This window comes from Odontesthes bonariensis, chromosome 14, assembly GCF_027942865.1.
Source record: "Odontesthes bonariensis isolate fOdoBon6 chromosome 14, fOdoBon6.hap1, whole genome shotgun sequence".
NCBI classification, from domain to species: Eukaryota; Metazoa; Chordata; class Actinopteri; order Atheriniformes; family Atherinopsidae; genus Odontesthes; species Odontesthes bonariensis.
Window position 1 is genome coordinate 23769232 of NC_134519.1, and position 17054 is coordinate 23786285.

A 17054-nucleotide genomic window follows, 5' to 3' on the forward strand; every position below is an offset into this window, starting at 1 on the left:
ATCAAAGGTCTTAGTATTATGCTTCCTGCATCGCCATAAAGATCTAGGAGAACCTCTTGGTGTACGAACTTTAAATCCCTACCGAGACACTGTATGAGATGATCATTCAGTTGATTCATTCTCTGCTGAATTATTCTGCAGAACTAGATAATGAAAGTAAGATCTCCTCAATGATATACTCTCTCTAAACAAATAAGAACTTTAAAAAAGGGTGGATGTAATACATTTTAATGCATTCTCTTACATTTCTTTATTGTTATTCAGTACCTCAGTGTATTTGTTACTAAAGAGTGAACCAAGAGCAGGAGCTGCTGCATTAGCTGGTGGTGAATGGGGAGGACAACAGTGGTAAAGACTGTTGAAAAAGGAGTGCGGCAAGAGGAAGGAGAGGAGACTGTGGGGTGTCACAGCTCCAGCACTTAGTAAGGATGCTCAATGGCTTCCGTGGCAACTCCATTTAGTTCTATTGATTTTGCAATTCTCATCCCAAGAGAGGCGGGGTAAAGTGGGATGAAAGAAAGCTGGCAAAGAGAAAGTGAGAGAGAAAGAGGCCTCCATTTTCCTCATCGATCGAACACTCTGAAGGAATGTCACATCTGACAGAAACCTTTACACACGCATCTACAAGCTCTGACTTATTTGTGACTCTCACACACCCACAGACACACGAGCATTGGATGCTTATCTTCCTTCTGCTTTTTCAGTCTTAGTAATGGACTCGAGGATGAATCCCTCGTCTATACACATTGTTCACTTTTCCCGAGTCTAGACGACCTATCAGCACAATCCAGCTGTCCTTAGGATATGCACTCCGTCACAAAGCTGTTTTGAAATCAAGGTTCATTCCTCACATGTCCCGTAAAGCAATGAGGGTGCAAATATATCTAACGTGGAATCAAAGTCACAAAGCGAATGAGTAAGGCAGTTGCAAATTAAACTAAAACATTTTCCATATCAGAACACCTGCAGTGAAAGTTTGAATGGCTCGTGTTTGTGTGGCAATAATTTTAGTCCTGTTTACATACAGCAGGGTCCTCAGAAATGGAGTGGAAAAGTATACATGAGGGATAAATGGAGAGAAAGGTACCCAACATTTTAGAGATTTGAAGAGGATTTAAAATAAAATGCTTCACATTCATTCAACATTAATGTCCAAATGATAGGGCATGGTGGTAGATCCCAACTTGTAAATCAGAAAGAAATTTCACTGATTAAAACTGGGAAGATCAACAAAACCCCCTGCTACTTATCACTTAGTCTGATTTCAGTAATAGGGCTGGAGCCGAACAAGATTACTCTTGCTGCTCGTCAGTAACACGTCTACATTTATCTGCCTTATCTGCCTGCTACCACCATGCCTGTTGTACCATGGCTCGTTCTCTGTCCTGTGCTGATTAGAAGCCCCCCTTTTGTTTCTCAGGAGATTAATTGGATGATTTCGATAGTGGTGTGTGCGTGTGCTGCCTCTTTTCCTATTTGTAGTAGATATCAGGTTACATTGAAGTATCAATGCAGAGAGTTATTTAGTTCCATCTCACACACATCACCAGAGCCCTTTTTAGGCTGGTCAAAAAAAAAAAACAGCTAACACCCACTAACACTTGGGTTTAATGGCATTCAGTCCGGCATCAAATGACTCTGCAGTAGTCATGGGTAATGATACCAGTAGCACATTGTCACTAATAAGTTAGGGCACATCATTAATAGAGTAAGAGTATCAGAGAAGATGTTGAGTTTTTTCTCTACCATATACATTTTCATTGCTTGTACATATCATTTGCTGATGCTTTTTTCACCAAAAGCCTTCATCTGAGTGCTCAGCTGGAGTTTGTCTGCTTTAGGTGCTTTCTTTGCATGCCACCAAATCTAAATAGCTTTGGATTGTGTATGCACTGAGACCTGAGGGGGAGGGATAGCAGTCGTGTTTGTGTGTAAGAGATGGAGCCCTAAATCCTACTGATTGTGCGATTAGCATATATAATGGTTGCAGTACACCAGCATTTAGCCAACATACTGCTGCCCAAACAGCTTGTTCTATCTATCTCTCCGTTTACTGTTTCCACTCACTCTATCAGTCTTAATTCTGCCTTAGGCGGAAAATAAATAGCTTTCCATTTTGACTATAGGGTCGAGCATAAATAATTAACTGATATTGATATTGATTCATTAACCAAGATAGGGCCGGTAAGAATGTGTAAGAAACAGAGAGATGGATAAACACAAACAAATGAACAAAGAGATATCCACCTTTATGCAAAAGAAACTAATCTAATTTCAAGGCAAAATGTTGACTTGAAGTGGCTGAGTTGTTTTGAGTTGGATATTATTTAGTCTAAGCCCACACATCTTACTTTCCCAGGCTTTTTCAGTTGTTCAGTTGTCTCACCGTTATAAGTCAAACTTTGTAGAAAAAAAAACAACAACTGTTGTTTGATAAGACAATGAAATTTGGCACAAAGTAGTTTTTCTGGTGTGTTTGGAATCGTTGTTCTGTTGCGTGACCAAATTTTAGCAGACAGACACAGACAGATGGCCTCACATGTGAATCTAGAATACTTTGGTTTACAGAGGAGTTCATGCTTGACTCAATGACTGCAAGTTTTCAGGCCCTGTGGCTGCAAAACAAGCCCAAATCATCAAGCCTTTTTGCCTGTTCCAATATGATCCCCTTTGTTCTTGTTTAGCCAAAGGACATTGTTCACGAAGTAATGTGCAATGGCGGCTGGTGGTTAAAGCAGACCATAGAACAAAAAAAAATTTCAAACATTTTTCAAAATATTCCCTTAAATTATTTTGTATGGTGAATTTTGGGGAAACAAAGTGAAATATTGACAGATTGCAGTGACAAAATTTAACTATTTACTTTCACTTGGATATGGAACTATACTACATTTTTGCTTTATATTTATACGCTTTATATTTTTGCGCTGATCCACTTTAGTTCATTGGAAAATATACTCTTTATCACATAAATTAAGTATTGTGATTTTACTTGTCAATTTTCAAGATAAGATTTTGACATACAAAATGTATGGAGCTTAATAAATGTTGAGCAAGTGTTAAAGATCATATGTAGAAGTAAAGCAGAAATGTTTTATGCCACTTTACCTTTATTTAACCAGGAAATAAAAAAACTCTTTTCCAAAGGTGTCCTGGCCAAGATAGGCAGCAAATCAAGTCAGCACAAATAAACACAGTTCACATACACTAAACGCAAACTAATATATCAATGTCGATATCATAAAAGGAGGCTATTTAACAGTTTAAAACACCAAAACAACAGAACAGTAGAAACTACCGTCAATAATCAATGTCAATTTTCTTGTATAGATATCAAAATGTAAGATTTCCATCTTTTCAAATGTATGAATTTGCCGCAGTTTTCTTTATTACTTTGGTTGAACAAAGAAAACATTATGATGGGTCTCTTTGGGCTAAATAAAGATAAACATCAGCTGATTATCAGGAACAACAACCGAGAGATGGTAAAAATGAGGGATTCTGGAATCTAAATGGTGATGAAGATGTAGCTTGTGTGGAATAACCAGTAAAAGCACAAGCTCATACCATTCTTTTTTAAATGACAGTAAATTTACAGTGTCCTTCTTTGAGTGTGTGTACTAAGATATTTTTATACATATACTGTTTACTCGGCTTTTTTTCTTTTCTTTCTTTCTCTTACTTTCTGCCCTTGTTTTTATCCTTTTAACTATGTTTAGCCTTCCCACACAGACACATAACAGACTTGGATCCAAAATGCTGAACAGCACTCTGTAGCAGATGAAGCTCATAGGGTTGTAGAGGTAAGGAATACAGAGAGGAACAATGGAGATTTATAAAAAAAAAAAAAAAAAGGTCAAGAAAAGAGATGAGGGAGTTACCAGGGAATGACAAATTGGAGGTTGGGATAACGGGAGTAAAAAATTAGGCCAGACAATAGGTCATGAGAGGAAGAGGAACGGAGGGTAGTGATGCTCTGAAGGCACAGGTGCTTACGTTCTCAGTGCTCAGAGACTGCAGTCAGACAGAAAACTAAAGTAAAACAACATTGGCAAGATGTCGAGCTAATTTACGCACCCGATATTGAAAATCCTTATACCCGTTACAGAAATTTGTGAGACCAAGGTCTACTAAAGAGAAGCTTAGGAACCATCAGGCGTAATGATGCAACCAATATTTCAGAAACCCAGCTCAGGAAAAACGCAGCATGTCAGGATAGCTTGCCATACTATGTTCTGCCTGGTTTTTCTTTACCCATTGTATTTATGCCAAAATGTAAACACTATGCTTAACTTGGGATTCTGCATCATCAATGTTGATAATCATGCATTCTCCTCTTGCAGAAACTACCAGACTGCCTGGGGTTTTAGTGTCTAGACAGAATCTATGATTAAGTTCCTCTTCCTGACCTCTGTATTAGCTATATCTTCCAAAAAAAAACTACTAAACAAAACAAAAAAACATTGCTTTTAGTGCTTTTTTTATCACCTGCCAGGTGAGGTTAGTCACAACAAACAGATGAGAGGACTATCATTTATCTCTTGTATCTATTTAAAGAAGTGTCTATGCATCCAAACCTCTCCGGTGAACCTAAATAAACTTGACCTTATTAAGAGGCTTCCATGCAGCCGGCAAAATGTCCTCATTATTCTGTTTATGTCAGCAGATTTTAAAATGCACTAGTGCTGCATATGCACAAGGAGTTGTTTTTTTGTTTGGATCCACTTTGCATCACTGTTCATATAACTTCTGTTGTATAACTGCTCAAAAAGTAAAGGATTCAGTGCTTGTTAGTCACTGACCTAATACACAGCAGAAAGCATTTAATTGTTTTGCCGGGGGTCTTGAAAACCTTAATTCAGTGTCCAGACTGTGTAATCGCCCAAGTACAATTAACACTTAAACTCTTCCTTCTTTTGGGTTGATGTATGAATTGGTCTCCCATAAATACTCTCTGGCTCTCCACAAGATAGAGGGGGGTTATCTCTGGTGTTTTATTCTTCGCAATAAAACACTGCGTCTGCATTGTAATACACACAACAAAAAGGATTCTGGCTCAGTGAGGTAACCAGCGCCTGGAAGACGAACTTTATCGAATGTGGAGAAGGTGATGGAAGAACGATCAAGAAGGGAACCGTTTGTTTGTCACAGAGACTGTCCAACAGTAATGAGCACAAGGCCCTGAAATATGTGTGTGAATATCTTTGTATATTTATGTACATTTTGAAACTTTCACTTTACGTCTGCCTCATTTTCTCTTATCTTGAGCACCACATAAGTATGATTTACTGCTGTTTTGTCAAAGATGCTGGTGTCTCCGACATGCACAGTGAGTGTGCTTTGTCTAAGTTGAAGTCCAAGGACTTTCATCAATGAAATCAGCTCAAGAACACCCATGAAAATGTTTTCAGTCACTTTTGTTCTCCGTCTCCTTTTTCAAAACTTTCATTTTCAATTGCTGCTTGGTTATACTGTATTCAGGGCACCAAAACCTCTCAAATATGATTCAAAAGAAAATCAGGGTTTTGCCATAACTATAATTCAGCAGAATACCAACCCGGTGAATTGAAAAACTAAATGGGTTTCTAAAACACCCGTTTTTGACAAACAGGCCTCGCCATAGCAGAGATTGACCTAAACAAACAGGAAAAGGACAAGTAAAAAAGGCAATAGTACCTCTGTTCCATTAAGGGAGTTTTTTATGTTATCCATTATTCCTCTATTTTTCCTGTAATGACAGGTAAAAATGTTTTTTTGTGTAAAAAAGCGAGAGCCAATCAAGCTTTTTTTTTTTAAATTCAAGGCACCTCTGTGGGCATGTTGTGGATGTTGATGAGCTTTGTTTCAGAAGCACTCAGCTTTTCCTCAGATGTATCAGAAATTTCTGCTTGACCATCCACATCAAAGTAATGTTGCTCGTGAATAAAGGCGCCTCAAAGATGCAAACATAAAAGTTGTGTTCTGTGAAATCTCTAAATGTTCATGTTTTGCTTGGTACAACATGCATAGAATCTGTTGTTTTCCTTGTTTTATCATCTAAGGTTTATGTTTTTTCTCTTACTTCAGTAATCAAGCCAACTAGAAAATAAGCTAAAGTAAGACGGCTCATTTCATCCATTATACAGAAGGTATCTGACCCTTTCCTCCATCATAGCTCAAATGGCCTTCCGTGTGATAAACTTTCTGTAAGCAGGATAAAAAGTGTTTTCAAACTTCATCAAGTGGTAACTCTTGGTGTGGCAGTGGAAGGTTAGAGAAGCAATTTAAAACGTTATTTTTTCTTTTTTTATTTCATAGGAAATCCAGATTTTAGCAAAAAATATATAAAGACAAAAAGTAAAAATTTGTCTACTCTGAATTCTGTTTGGAGTCTCTGTACCTCTGCTACTGTTGAGGGAGTGCTGTGATAATTGTGTTCATCCTAATAGGTCTGCAGCCTGCCTGGGAACCAGCTCATTACAGTGTTTCAGCATTCAGTGTCTTGTTACACTGATGCAGAGGAGAGAGACTTTCAACCTCTCAATGATTAGTGTGTTTTCTAGCAAGCTGTGTGTATTTAAACACGCCTCAGCAGCACAAAGAGTACTGCTGATCATATCTACTAATAATGTGTTTGTGTTTTGAAGTCAGTCAGCAGCTTAAACAAAGTGTTTGCTGTCCTGGATTCAGATACTAATACTTTCTACCCCTCTCTCTCTCTCTCTCTCTCTCTCTCTATGTAAATATATAAAATTTAAGGGCTGTTAGTGCTGTCAATTGATTCAAATATTTAATCGCAATATTTTGTATAATTGTCCATAGTTCAAGTCATTATTAATCACACTATAAAGGAATATTTTTAGATATTCTTATCGACATAGGTGCAGACAATTATGCTCGCTTTATGCAAATGCATGTTATATTTATTCTTGCAACATTCCAAAATAAATCCTCTTGACAAATACTGTCCACAACATTCTTCTGCGTTCTCAAAAAAAATATGCTGAAAGCTTATCATGACAAACTCAAGCCCAACAAGCAAAAACAGAGAGGCCTCTTGACCTGGATGTGACATTCTTTCATATGTGTAACATTTGTAGTTTAAGAAAATCATTTAAACGGCTAAAGTTGACAAGGCGTCTCCGTTGCTAACTACTCGGCGCAGTCTCCTAGATGGAGTGGGGATCTGCATCAGCCGTGTGTTTTGCTAGTAAGATATGTATTTAAGACTCGATGCTCTCCAGCGATAACGCAGTTAACATTGACAGTGACGACGGATAACTTTGGTCCTGTCGCGACAACCGTCTGGTAGGCTTTTGAAAATGAGCTTGCCATTCAAAAGACCATTTTCTTTTTTCATTTTAGTTGCCATCCAGAAGATTAGCCCTAATCCATATATATACCCATTCTATTGGTAATTATATTGAAAGACAGAGTTAGAGACCAGTGTTCTAACTCAGATGTTAGATTGATATTATGTTGTTTTTTTTCAGTTGTAGAACTAACTGTCTTGTCATCATTATTGTTGATTTGGGAAAAATAAACACCACGTCAGGGAGAAAGTTAACTACATTAACAGTGCAGATAACTGCATGCACATGTAACTTTGCTCTCTCCTATACAGGCAGTCAGCTGAATGAAAAGGCAGTCCATTCTGCCGGTCCAGTCAAGTATCCATCCAAATCCTGAACGTGAGATTATGAAATAAACCAGAATGTCCACACATACACTTGTGACATTTTCAATGTAGAAACAAACCAACAATGACATGTTGTGTCCCAAAGACGCTGTTTTTGGTAACATCAAAGTACATCAATATAAAATGTGCCACGAAAAAGAAATTGTCATAAGAAAACTTATAACTTATAACAGTATGTGCTTGGAGTCTTATACTGGTGAAGTGGTATCTGTGATATTTTGTCAGAATTTCTCTCCTCCTCATAGAGTGACATTACATTCTAAATTTAACTTCGTCCCTTGAGATTTGTGTTTGCTCTCACACATTTTTCCGTCCTATCAGTTGTATCACTTAAGTAAAGTGTGTGTCGACAGTGGGCCTTAATGAGAAATTTAACAAAATGAAAATCAGTCTGAATGTTGCATGTTTTCCTGCTGTGTTTCTCTGTGAATCTCAAATGAGCAGATTTTCTCCTCTACAGTGAGCATAAATTGATCACCGTTGATTCAATCAGAGCCTTTACGGAAGATCAATTACAGACGCCAGGGCAATAATCAGAGGATGTATTTCTAATTACCATTTAAACTGTATTTATATCAACCACTGATTTCAAAACCATTTAAAGGAAGAATACTTTTTTTCATTTCTGCTTTGGGCCAATTGGTTTTTGTTCTTTTCAGCCATTTTCACAGCGTGAGACCAAAAACACATATGAAGTTTCTTTCCTTTTTTCTATTTTCTATACCTTCATATTCTGTTCAGGGTTGCAAGATGTCCCAACAAGCATTAAGTACATCTTGGACAGGTCAGCAGTGAGTCACTGGCTACATTTACATGCACAGCAATATTCAAACTACTCACTTATTCGAATAAATGTCTCAAAAATGGAGCAAAAACTCAGGTATGACCTTTTGGTGTGATTTAGGTGTGTAAGTGATCTGGGGAGCTCAATTATTTATTTATTTTTTTACATATGAAAGGTTGTTAAGGTCAAACCTGTAAATGTAAAACCACTGTAAACTGCATTGCAAATTCAATGTGAATATTAAACTCCAAATGAATGCTGTTTTTTTCTCAGTAGTTTTGATAAGGAATTCTCCATATCAGTCACAGCTGTCTTCAGCTGTTTGATGTGGTTAATGTTTGCTGAATGCCTGATAATCCTTCCCATAACAATTCCCCAACACATGCCGAAAAGCACGTTCTCGTTTCATGTTCACCTCACCCTGCACCCTGAGTGCAAACATCCATGGCTTATGTATTTCTTATGGCTTAAATGTATTATGTGCTTGCACTGCTTTTACTGACCAAGCACAACACATGATTCAAATTATAGTTGTATATAACATATAGCATATATGTTATATTACATGAAAATGAATAACATTTTCTTGTGAATCTTAACTTTTCAAACAAAAACATCTGAAGCATCATTAAAAAAGGCTTGCTGTCAGGCTCATCAACAACAAGCCTACTCCCAGTGTCCCAAGGCAGACATCTCAAAACATGGCGGAAAAAAATCTAAAGTGGAGTAAGATTTGACAGACAAAAATAAATCTATGCATTTGTAAAAGGTGGGGTACACCCTGGACCACAAGGCTTTTTTTCTTTTTTTTTTAAAGCCTTCAGGTTCTGTATTGCTGTGAAAGATTTTCTACTACCGGAGTAGTTTTTAGTTTATTAAATTTCAAAGTTCCTGTGGCATGTTCAGGTAGTCTCACATCTGTTCTCCATACTGTTGCTCGTGGACATGGTCGTGGATGTTTCTGTTTCTAATTTGTGAATTATTCAAAATATTTAGTTTATAAGTAAGATTGTAAACAACAAGCTGGCGCTTCATTAGACATGATTTTTTTTTTTGTTTTTATACAGATCTCCAGTTGTGTGTATAGCAATTTGACAACTTCACATCCAACAGATCAATATATATATCTATATATCTATATATATATAGATCTATAGATCTATATATATATATTTCCAAAACACACAAAAGAATTTTATGATGGGGAAACACACGTTTAGGTAGTGTGACATCTTGTACTCTGCACATTTGGTGTACATTGGGATCTACATGCCACATGTGATTAAGAATTTGATTTGTTTTGCTCTCTTGCCGAGACCATCTGTTCTTCTGATTAAATGGGAGGCCGACAGATTAAGAGACTTAGTCTCAATACAGTTTGTGTCCTTCTGTCTTGTGATTTTGCTTGTGTTCATCAACAAAGTGAAGAATGACGCCTTACAGCTGAGATCTTAATATGTCCGATGATGTGAACAGTTACGTTAAGTCATAAATCTCTCCCATCATTACCTTCCCTCCCTCATGGTATGAGCCTAGCCTCACTCACGTTCACTCCTGAAACCATTTTAAATTTCCCAGTTTAGCTTTAAACTTGTATATGTTTGAAATATTGGAGAAAAAAAAAACAATCTTTGTCAAGATCGCTCAGGTTGTGGCTCAAATCTGTCATCAAAATGTGTTCATCACTGAAAATGCCGAATTCACCAGTTCCACCTCTTCAAATGTGCCTTTTTTTCATATTTGTTCGACATCTTTAGCTTTTGAACTGTTGCATTTTAAAGTGGCAAAAAGATGTAGTCTGCACTCGTGTTTTATAGAGAAACTAACAGACTGATCTGCAAGTTAATTGTCTGATGTAGATCTGAAGCCGTTTATGTTTTGTGGCAGGTCATAGGCAATGCATGTGAGTACATCTGTGATTGGAAAAAGGACAACGAGAAGACATGATGAGGCTTAACTGGTTCTGCATATGATCAAAGGGAATTTGTGGTGGTTGATAAAAGTGTTCTACAGTTGTGATCGTCACTCTTGGTGTACTTTTAATGAACTGCTCAAGACCTAGAAACTTCATTAGCCATCTAACGACATGGAACAAATGATCGAGGAAAGAAGTGAGATCTTTGATTCGCTTGCCTGTCTACCATTGACGGTAGACAGTTCAAGGATATTCCTTCAGTTTTGAGTACATAACAGCAGACATAATCATTTTCATAGCAGTTGTCTATAAACATAATCCTTCATGGAAAAAAATTCATAACCAAAAATACAACCCCCCAAAAAGACATGCAGTTGCCTGAGGAATGTATTTTGGAAGTTGTCCTATTTTTGAGTATCTGCAAATTAGGAACATTGGCATATTTAATTGCATAATTTGTGGGCATGTGACACAAAATAATGTAGCCTAATAAAAGATTTGTCTCCCTTCTTTTTAGATCTGTGACAAGGAATGGCACTATTATGTAATCAACGTGGAATTTCCTGCAGTGACACTATTTGTGGATGGTGTGACCTATGAGCCCTACCTGGTAACGGATGACTGGCCAATCCATGCTTCAAAGATTGATACTCAACTTACTGTGGGCGCCTGCTGGCAAGGTCAGTGTGTGTGTGTGTGTGTATTTATGTGGCATTGAACAAGCTGAGATCAGACATGGTGCCACAAGCCTTGGAGGAGCAGGAGGTAGAGGACCCAAATGCTGGATTACGAGGGAGAAGGCGAGGATGTGAAAGAACAAATGGCTTTATTGAAAAAATAAACTAAAACAGAACTAAGAAAATACAGAGGATCGAATTACATTGAGAGAGATAAAAACAACCTACAATGATCTGACACTGAACCAAGAAAAACCTGAAAGATAAATACTGGGGGAGGTAATAACAAATAAGGATCGGGTGAGAAACAAGAGCGGAAGTAAACTCAGCAGAATACATAAGGGGGGAAGCTCTGCAAAATAAAACAGGAAGCAAGATAACTGAGATACGAGCTCAAGATAAATAACAAAGTATAAAATTACAGCCAAAACATGAAAGCACAGACCGTAGCACAGGGAACTGGTGCACTGCTGTGTTGTTGGGATTGTTTATAGCTGTACTTTAATCTGACAGTTGTTTTATATGCAGCAGTCGTTTCATCACAAGTTTATGGTGTTTATTTCTTTGCAACACATAAATTTAGAAAAATCCAAGATTTTCATATGAAAGCAAAGGAAACATTTCATTACTTTATTTTCAAACTCAGAGGCAATTCAGCTGGTTTGTGGTTGCAAATGTATGACTAAAAATAAAGGTATGAGAGGGGAAAAAAGACAACTTTTTATATCTTTTCCAGGGCAGACAGGTTTCTTTCCCATCATTTATTGATAGTATATGTAGCCTGTACAAGTAAGCATAGATTATTTTCAGAAATCATTACATTTTCCAGAGTATCTTTTTCTCCTTTATCTGCCTTTAGGTTTTGTGACAACTCGTCCCGTCAAGTAAGTTGTGACGATGAATTACCAGAAAATTCAGACAATTTCAGACTAAACTGAGAATAGTGATTTGTTTTTGTTTTTCAAAATTCCAGACTAAATTGATTAGATAATCAGCAAACCAATACACAAAGTATCATTATTATCTAACTAACCAAACTCATATTTGGAATTTCAGTTCCAGTACAAATACATGCCAGGTCTGATATGTATCATGTGTCCATTGGTTCAGTCGACAAACGTAGAAGGCCAGCAACACACGACAAAGCTTTTAGTATTTTTAATAAATCATTTCATGAGACCAACTGTGGCTGTTTGAGAACGCCTCCAGGCAGATGAGACAGAAGGATACCTCTTACTCAGATTAAGAACTGTCTGTTTTGTTTTAGTCGCCTTCTTCCCGGAAAGATCCCTACAGCCTTACCCTCAAAGTTTTGCCTCCCCTTCTTCAGAAACACCAAAAGACAGCATAGTCTATATTGTGCCCATATAGTTGGAGTATGTGACAACTTGCTCCAAAGTCGTTGAGACAACTGTTTACAGGTGGGATATCAGAAAACTGGATGTTAGAGAGATCATCAAAGTATCAAAAGCACTTAAATGTTACCTCTACCCAGCACAAAATAGAATTGTAATGCTAATGCCAGGGAAAGTTTTATTACATAAAATGTCATTTTAGTTCTTTTTTTCTTCAGAAGCAGAAAAATAGGAAAATTATCCCAGAACATTTGGTCACACAAAACAGCTAGAGTTTTGGATTTTTGAGGTAGCGCCTCAATTTCACTCTGAGACAGCTTACCCGGTTCACCCCCTAAAACTAAGAACAAACATTTGCATATTATATAACGGAGCTTCAAGAGACCATATTATCAATCCACAAACTCCAGCCATATCAATAAAAAACACAAGGTTTTTTTTTAGTATTTAACGGGGTCCAGTCCCGGAACTTGTAACAACAAATTATGTGAAGAACAGAGAAACCAATAAATAAAATAAAGTACGGCAGCCAGAAGATATTGGAAATTACATTTGTGTTGCAAACATCGAGAGGGTGAGAAAGCAGCAGATTCACATTTGAAATGAATAAAGGGATTAAGATTTATTCCCCGTGGGCTGCGAGTGTTTCCTCTTTGAAGCCAAGTGGGTATCTACAGAAAATTTTGCATGTCGTTTCGAGCAGTCGGAAACGAAAGCAAGTAGTGATTGCAGGGGAATAAATGCTTCCATGTTTAATCTTGAATAATTACACAAGAGTGCTTCATAGTGCAGAATGAGACAGTAAAGATTTGTTCAGCAGCTTCCCTAACTCGCACACACAACACTGGTGAGCATCATCCAATGCTTCATTCCTGATGGAATTTTGGTTGCTTTTGAATATCCTTTCATCCTGTGCCTGATTGCAATTTTCTTTTTGTTGTCATCATTTTCTTCCTTGCTTCGTACAGCCCTCTCATGCTGCCTCTTTCTATGAATCTCTGATTGTGAGAGAAAGCCTTGAAGGAAGGATTAGCAAGAGTGAATGGAGGACAAGTTTGCCAGCTATTACATCCCAATAAAGCCGCTTTAAGCTTCACTAAGCCGCAACTGATAACTTTGCAGGCCATTAGCGAGCAATATTGCCTTACAGATTCTCTCATTTCTCCATCCCCTTTTCCTTACAATCAACAACATAATGATGAAACATGGAATAAAAGGCATTCAGACTGTACTCTCCCTGCCCTGAGAGCAAAAATAAGTTGTGTGTTGTTGCCTCTTAAGGTTAACAAGAAAATGTCATGGCTGTCATTGGTTTGAAGCAGTTTTCTGTAGCAATGAGCTTGAATAGCCATGGAGTTTGAATAGCGAATGCGTGTTTGTCGTGTCATTTAATTAGCTGAAGCACAGTGGGTGTGAACTAAAGCCACCCTCATAGTGTTCAGATTATTAAGTAAAGAAGCCGAGGCACATGGTGGGTATAAAAAGAGTCTGGTGGGGGGTTCATGTAGGAAATAAAAGGCATCCATCAAAATAAAGAAGCACAATGTGCTATTCTTTAAGCTACTGCAGCTCAGTCAGAGATATTTTTTTTAAAAAGGAAGCATTAAGTGCATTGCTGAAAGCATTAAGAACTTAAATACCTGCCTCTTCATCAGAGTCTCAAGCAATTTATTTCGTGAAAAGATGATCATTGTCACCTGTACTATATGGCTATGTTTAAAATGTCTGCTTCTGTTCTTGAGTTATGTCGTCTAGTAATACTCAAGAGTTTTATATGAGCAGAATATTATGATGCCTCAATAAAACTGACCTCTGACCTTTGTGGATATAGAATGACACTACTTCATCATTTAGTTCTATTGGGCAGTTATGTGGAATTTTGCCTCGGTGTAATTCAAGTATAGATTCTTGTGTTATCGCCAAACATGTACTTTGTGTTGTCACAGTGTCATATGACCTTTTAATTATGAAAATCTAATCATTGTGGTGGACGTTTGTGCCATTTGAAATGATATTTCCTCAAGGCATTCCAATGTATCACATGTGGAGAACGAGACCAAGAATGATTTCACAGTGGTCTTTAACTTACGACCTTTAAGATCTAATCAGGCCATCGTGAGTCAAAGTGAACACTTGTGCTAAATTAGAAGAAGTTTCTGTGATAACGTACTCCCTCTTGGAACATATAGACCCATACTGAGACATAACGATACATTTTTCTAAACCATTATTTAAGGTAATCCCCCAGACTTTTATTGATTTATTGTGTAACTTAAGCCTGGTTTATAGTCGGTAACGCAAGACGCAACGCAAGACGCAAGCCGCAACGCAAGCCCTTGCGCGGTTGCAAGCCCCCCCTTGCGTGCTTGCGTGTCACCTCAATTTTCTAAACTTCACGCAAGACGCAAGCGCAAGCCACTGGCTGTGGTCGAAACCACCTACTACTTGATCGATCAGACAGCATGCAGAGCGTTTACACACAGTGCACTTCACTCCTGCCCGAGCCGAAATCAGCCAGCCTGAAAAGCTGATTTCCCTTAAGCTATAGGCTAAACTCTGTAAATATATAACTTTAGCAACATTTGAAACATTTTCAGGCGAGAAAGTAGTCGTTTAGACCCCCAAAGTGTTGAAAATCCGACAAAATACCGGCTATTTACAAGAAGAAGAAGAAGCATGAATCTATGGAAGAGAGACTTGCCAAAGAGCTCCTGGCGGTGAATTTCCTTTCATCGTAGTAGGCTTGTCATTGAAAAAACCCGCTACTCCACCTACTGTCCTGGCGGTGAATCGCCACGCAGCACACGCAACCGCCGACAAAGCAAAATGAAGTATAAACGTCTCGAGCCATTAACATACGCGCAAGACGCAAGCGCAAGGGCAGTTAAAAGAAGTATAACTCAGCCTTAACATGCAGCAGCTACTGACATTACTGAGGACAACTGTGCAGTTTGCAAGAAGAACTTTCATGGGAACACAAATGAAATTCCTTGGGAGACTCTGAAAAGAAAAAGAAAGCCATTCTAGGTGACTTCTGTAAGAGTGTGTGCAAATATGTGAATGTGTTATTGAATGCTTTTACAAGTAAAGAAAAAAGAAAATCCAAGTGTATGTCTACTGCATGATAATGAAAGGAAACCACAATGGAAGGTACAAGGTTTTTAGCCTTTAGCTAAAGAATTAAACAGCCACTTACAAAAAGAACATTTGCAACGTGTCATTTCCAAACCTCATTTCTGAAAGGTTTTCTAACTGAGACCTGGAGAGGGATTTTATTTTATTTTTTTCAGTTTTTCAGATCAAAATATTTAATATTGTGCCGACCGTTTATTCGTGGATTTGCTTTAGCATAAAATGAAATTTTTGTTGGCACATTTATATGCAAGATATACCACGCAACACAGGTACTCTTCAGCCTGTGCTGTTATATAATTGGGAGATTCATTTGCTTTTAGATTAGTAGTGTGAAGCTATAAACCTATAAGTGGGTGTCTAGACACAGGTAATCCTGTTGGCACCTACCCATTAAACCACAAAGAACTTGTCCTGATGAAAACCTTTCAACCCAAACCCTGTTTGTGAGAGATCGAGAGGGAAGAGCTGAATAATGGTGAATATATCCTCATTAGTTAAGAGAAAGGGAGATGATGGGCAGGACAATTAGAACTACTACTCGCTCTGCCCCTACTTACACCGACTCTTCACAGACCAGAGAAATACTTAAGGAGAATATCAAGAACTCCTTTTAAGTAAAGAGGAAGGACTTTGCAGTTACACACAGCAGTTTTAAAATTTTGTAGAAAAAATCTCAGGAGTAGACCTCTGAATAGAGGGAGTGTTCTCTTTGCTAACAACACCATTTCAATAACATAGACAATTCAGATTTTTATGTCAGTTAACTTTGTAACTGTATACATATTTGATTTTAGTATTTTAACAACTGTAGCATAAAGTGAGAACGTTGAACACTTAAAGGGATAGTTCGCCTCTTTTGACATGAAGCTGTATGACATCCCATATTAGCAATATCGTTTATGAACATTTTCTTACCCCCCGCTGCGTCCTGCGAACCGAGTTCCAGCTGAGTTTTGGCGTTGACGAAGGTAGTCCGGCTAGTTGGCTGGGGCTACAAAAATAAAGCGTTTTGCTTCTCAAAACAATATGCGTTCAAAAGAGTAATACATTTGCATCACAAAATCGTTCTCCAGGAAAAAGTCAGACCTCACAATCGCTTGGCGCTATTTTCTCTCCCTTCATATCAGTGTGTGCTGCCACCTGCCGACAGCCGCGCCTGTTACAGTGTTTACTTCGGTCTGCACTTCGGTCTGCACTTCGGTCTGCACTTCGGTCTGCACTTCGGTCTGCACGGTCTACACAGCACGCAGTGATACGAAGGGAGAGAAAGTAGCAATATTAAACAGTAGGATCTTATCATCTCAAATAGTTTTCTTTTAAATCTGACAGTATAAATGGGCATTTTGTGTGTTTATATACTACGCGTGATAGGGGTTGTTTACTTTGTTGACTGTAAAACTAGTATTTCACTGTTCATTTACTAATGTACTACAACAATATCCTGCTTTTCCACAAGTTTATATTCAGGGGATATTATATAGATGGGAAATATACATCATACTAAAACGAT

At 37.9% G+C, this 17054-nt stretch overlaps 1 protein-coding gene across 1 annotated transcript in view; it reads left to right on the top strand.

Annotated features, from left to right (window-relative positions):
* The window catches only part of clstn2a (calsyntenin 2a), a 159872-nt gene that overhangs the window by 126016 nt on the left and 16802 nt on the right, over window positions 1-17054 (top strand). The window contains exon 10 of the mRNA XM_075483684.1: window positions 10895-11057. Coding sequence (XP_075339799.1) covers window positions 10895-11057 — 163 coding nt within the window. The remainder of the gene's footprint in view (window positions 1-10894; window positions 11058-17054) is intronic.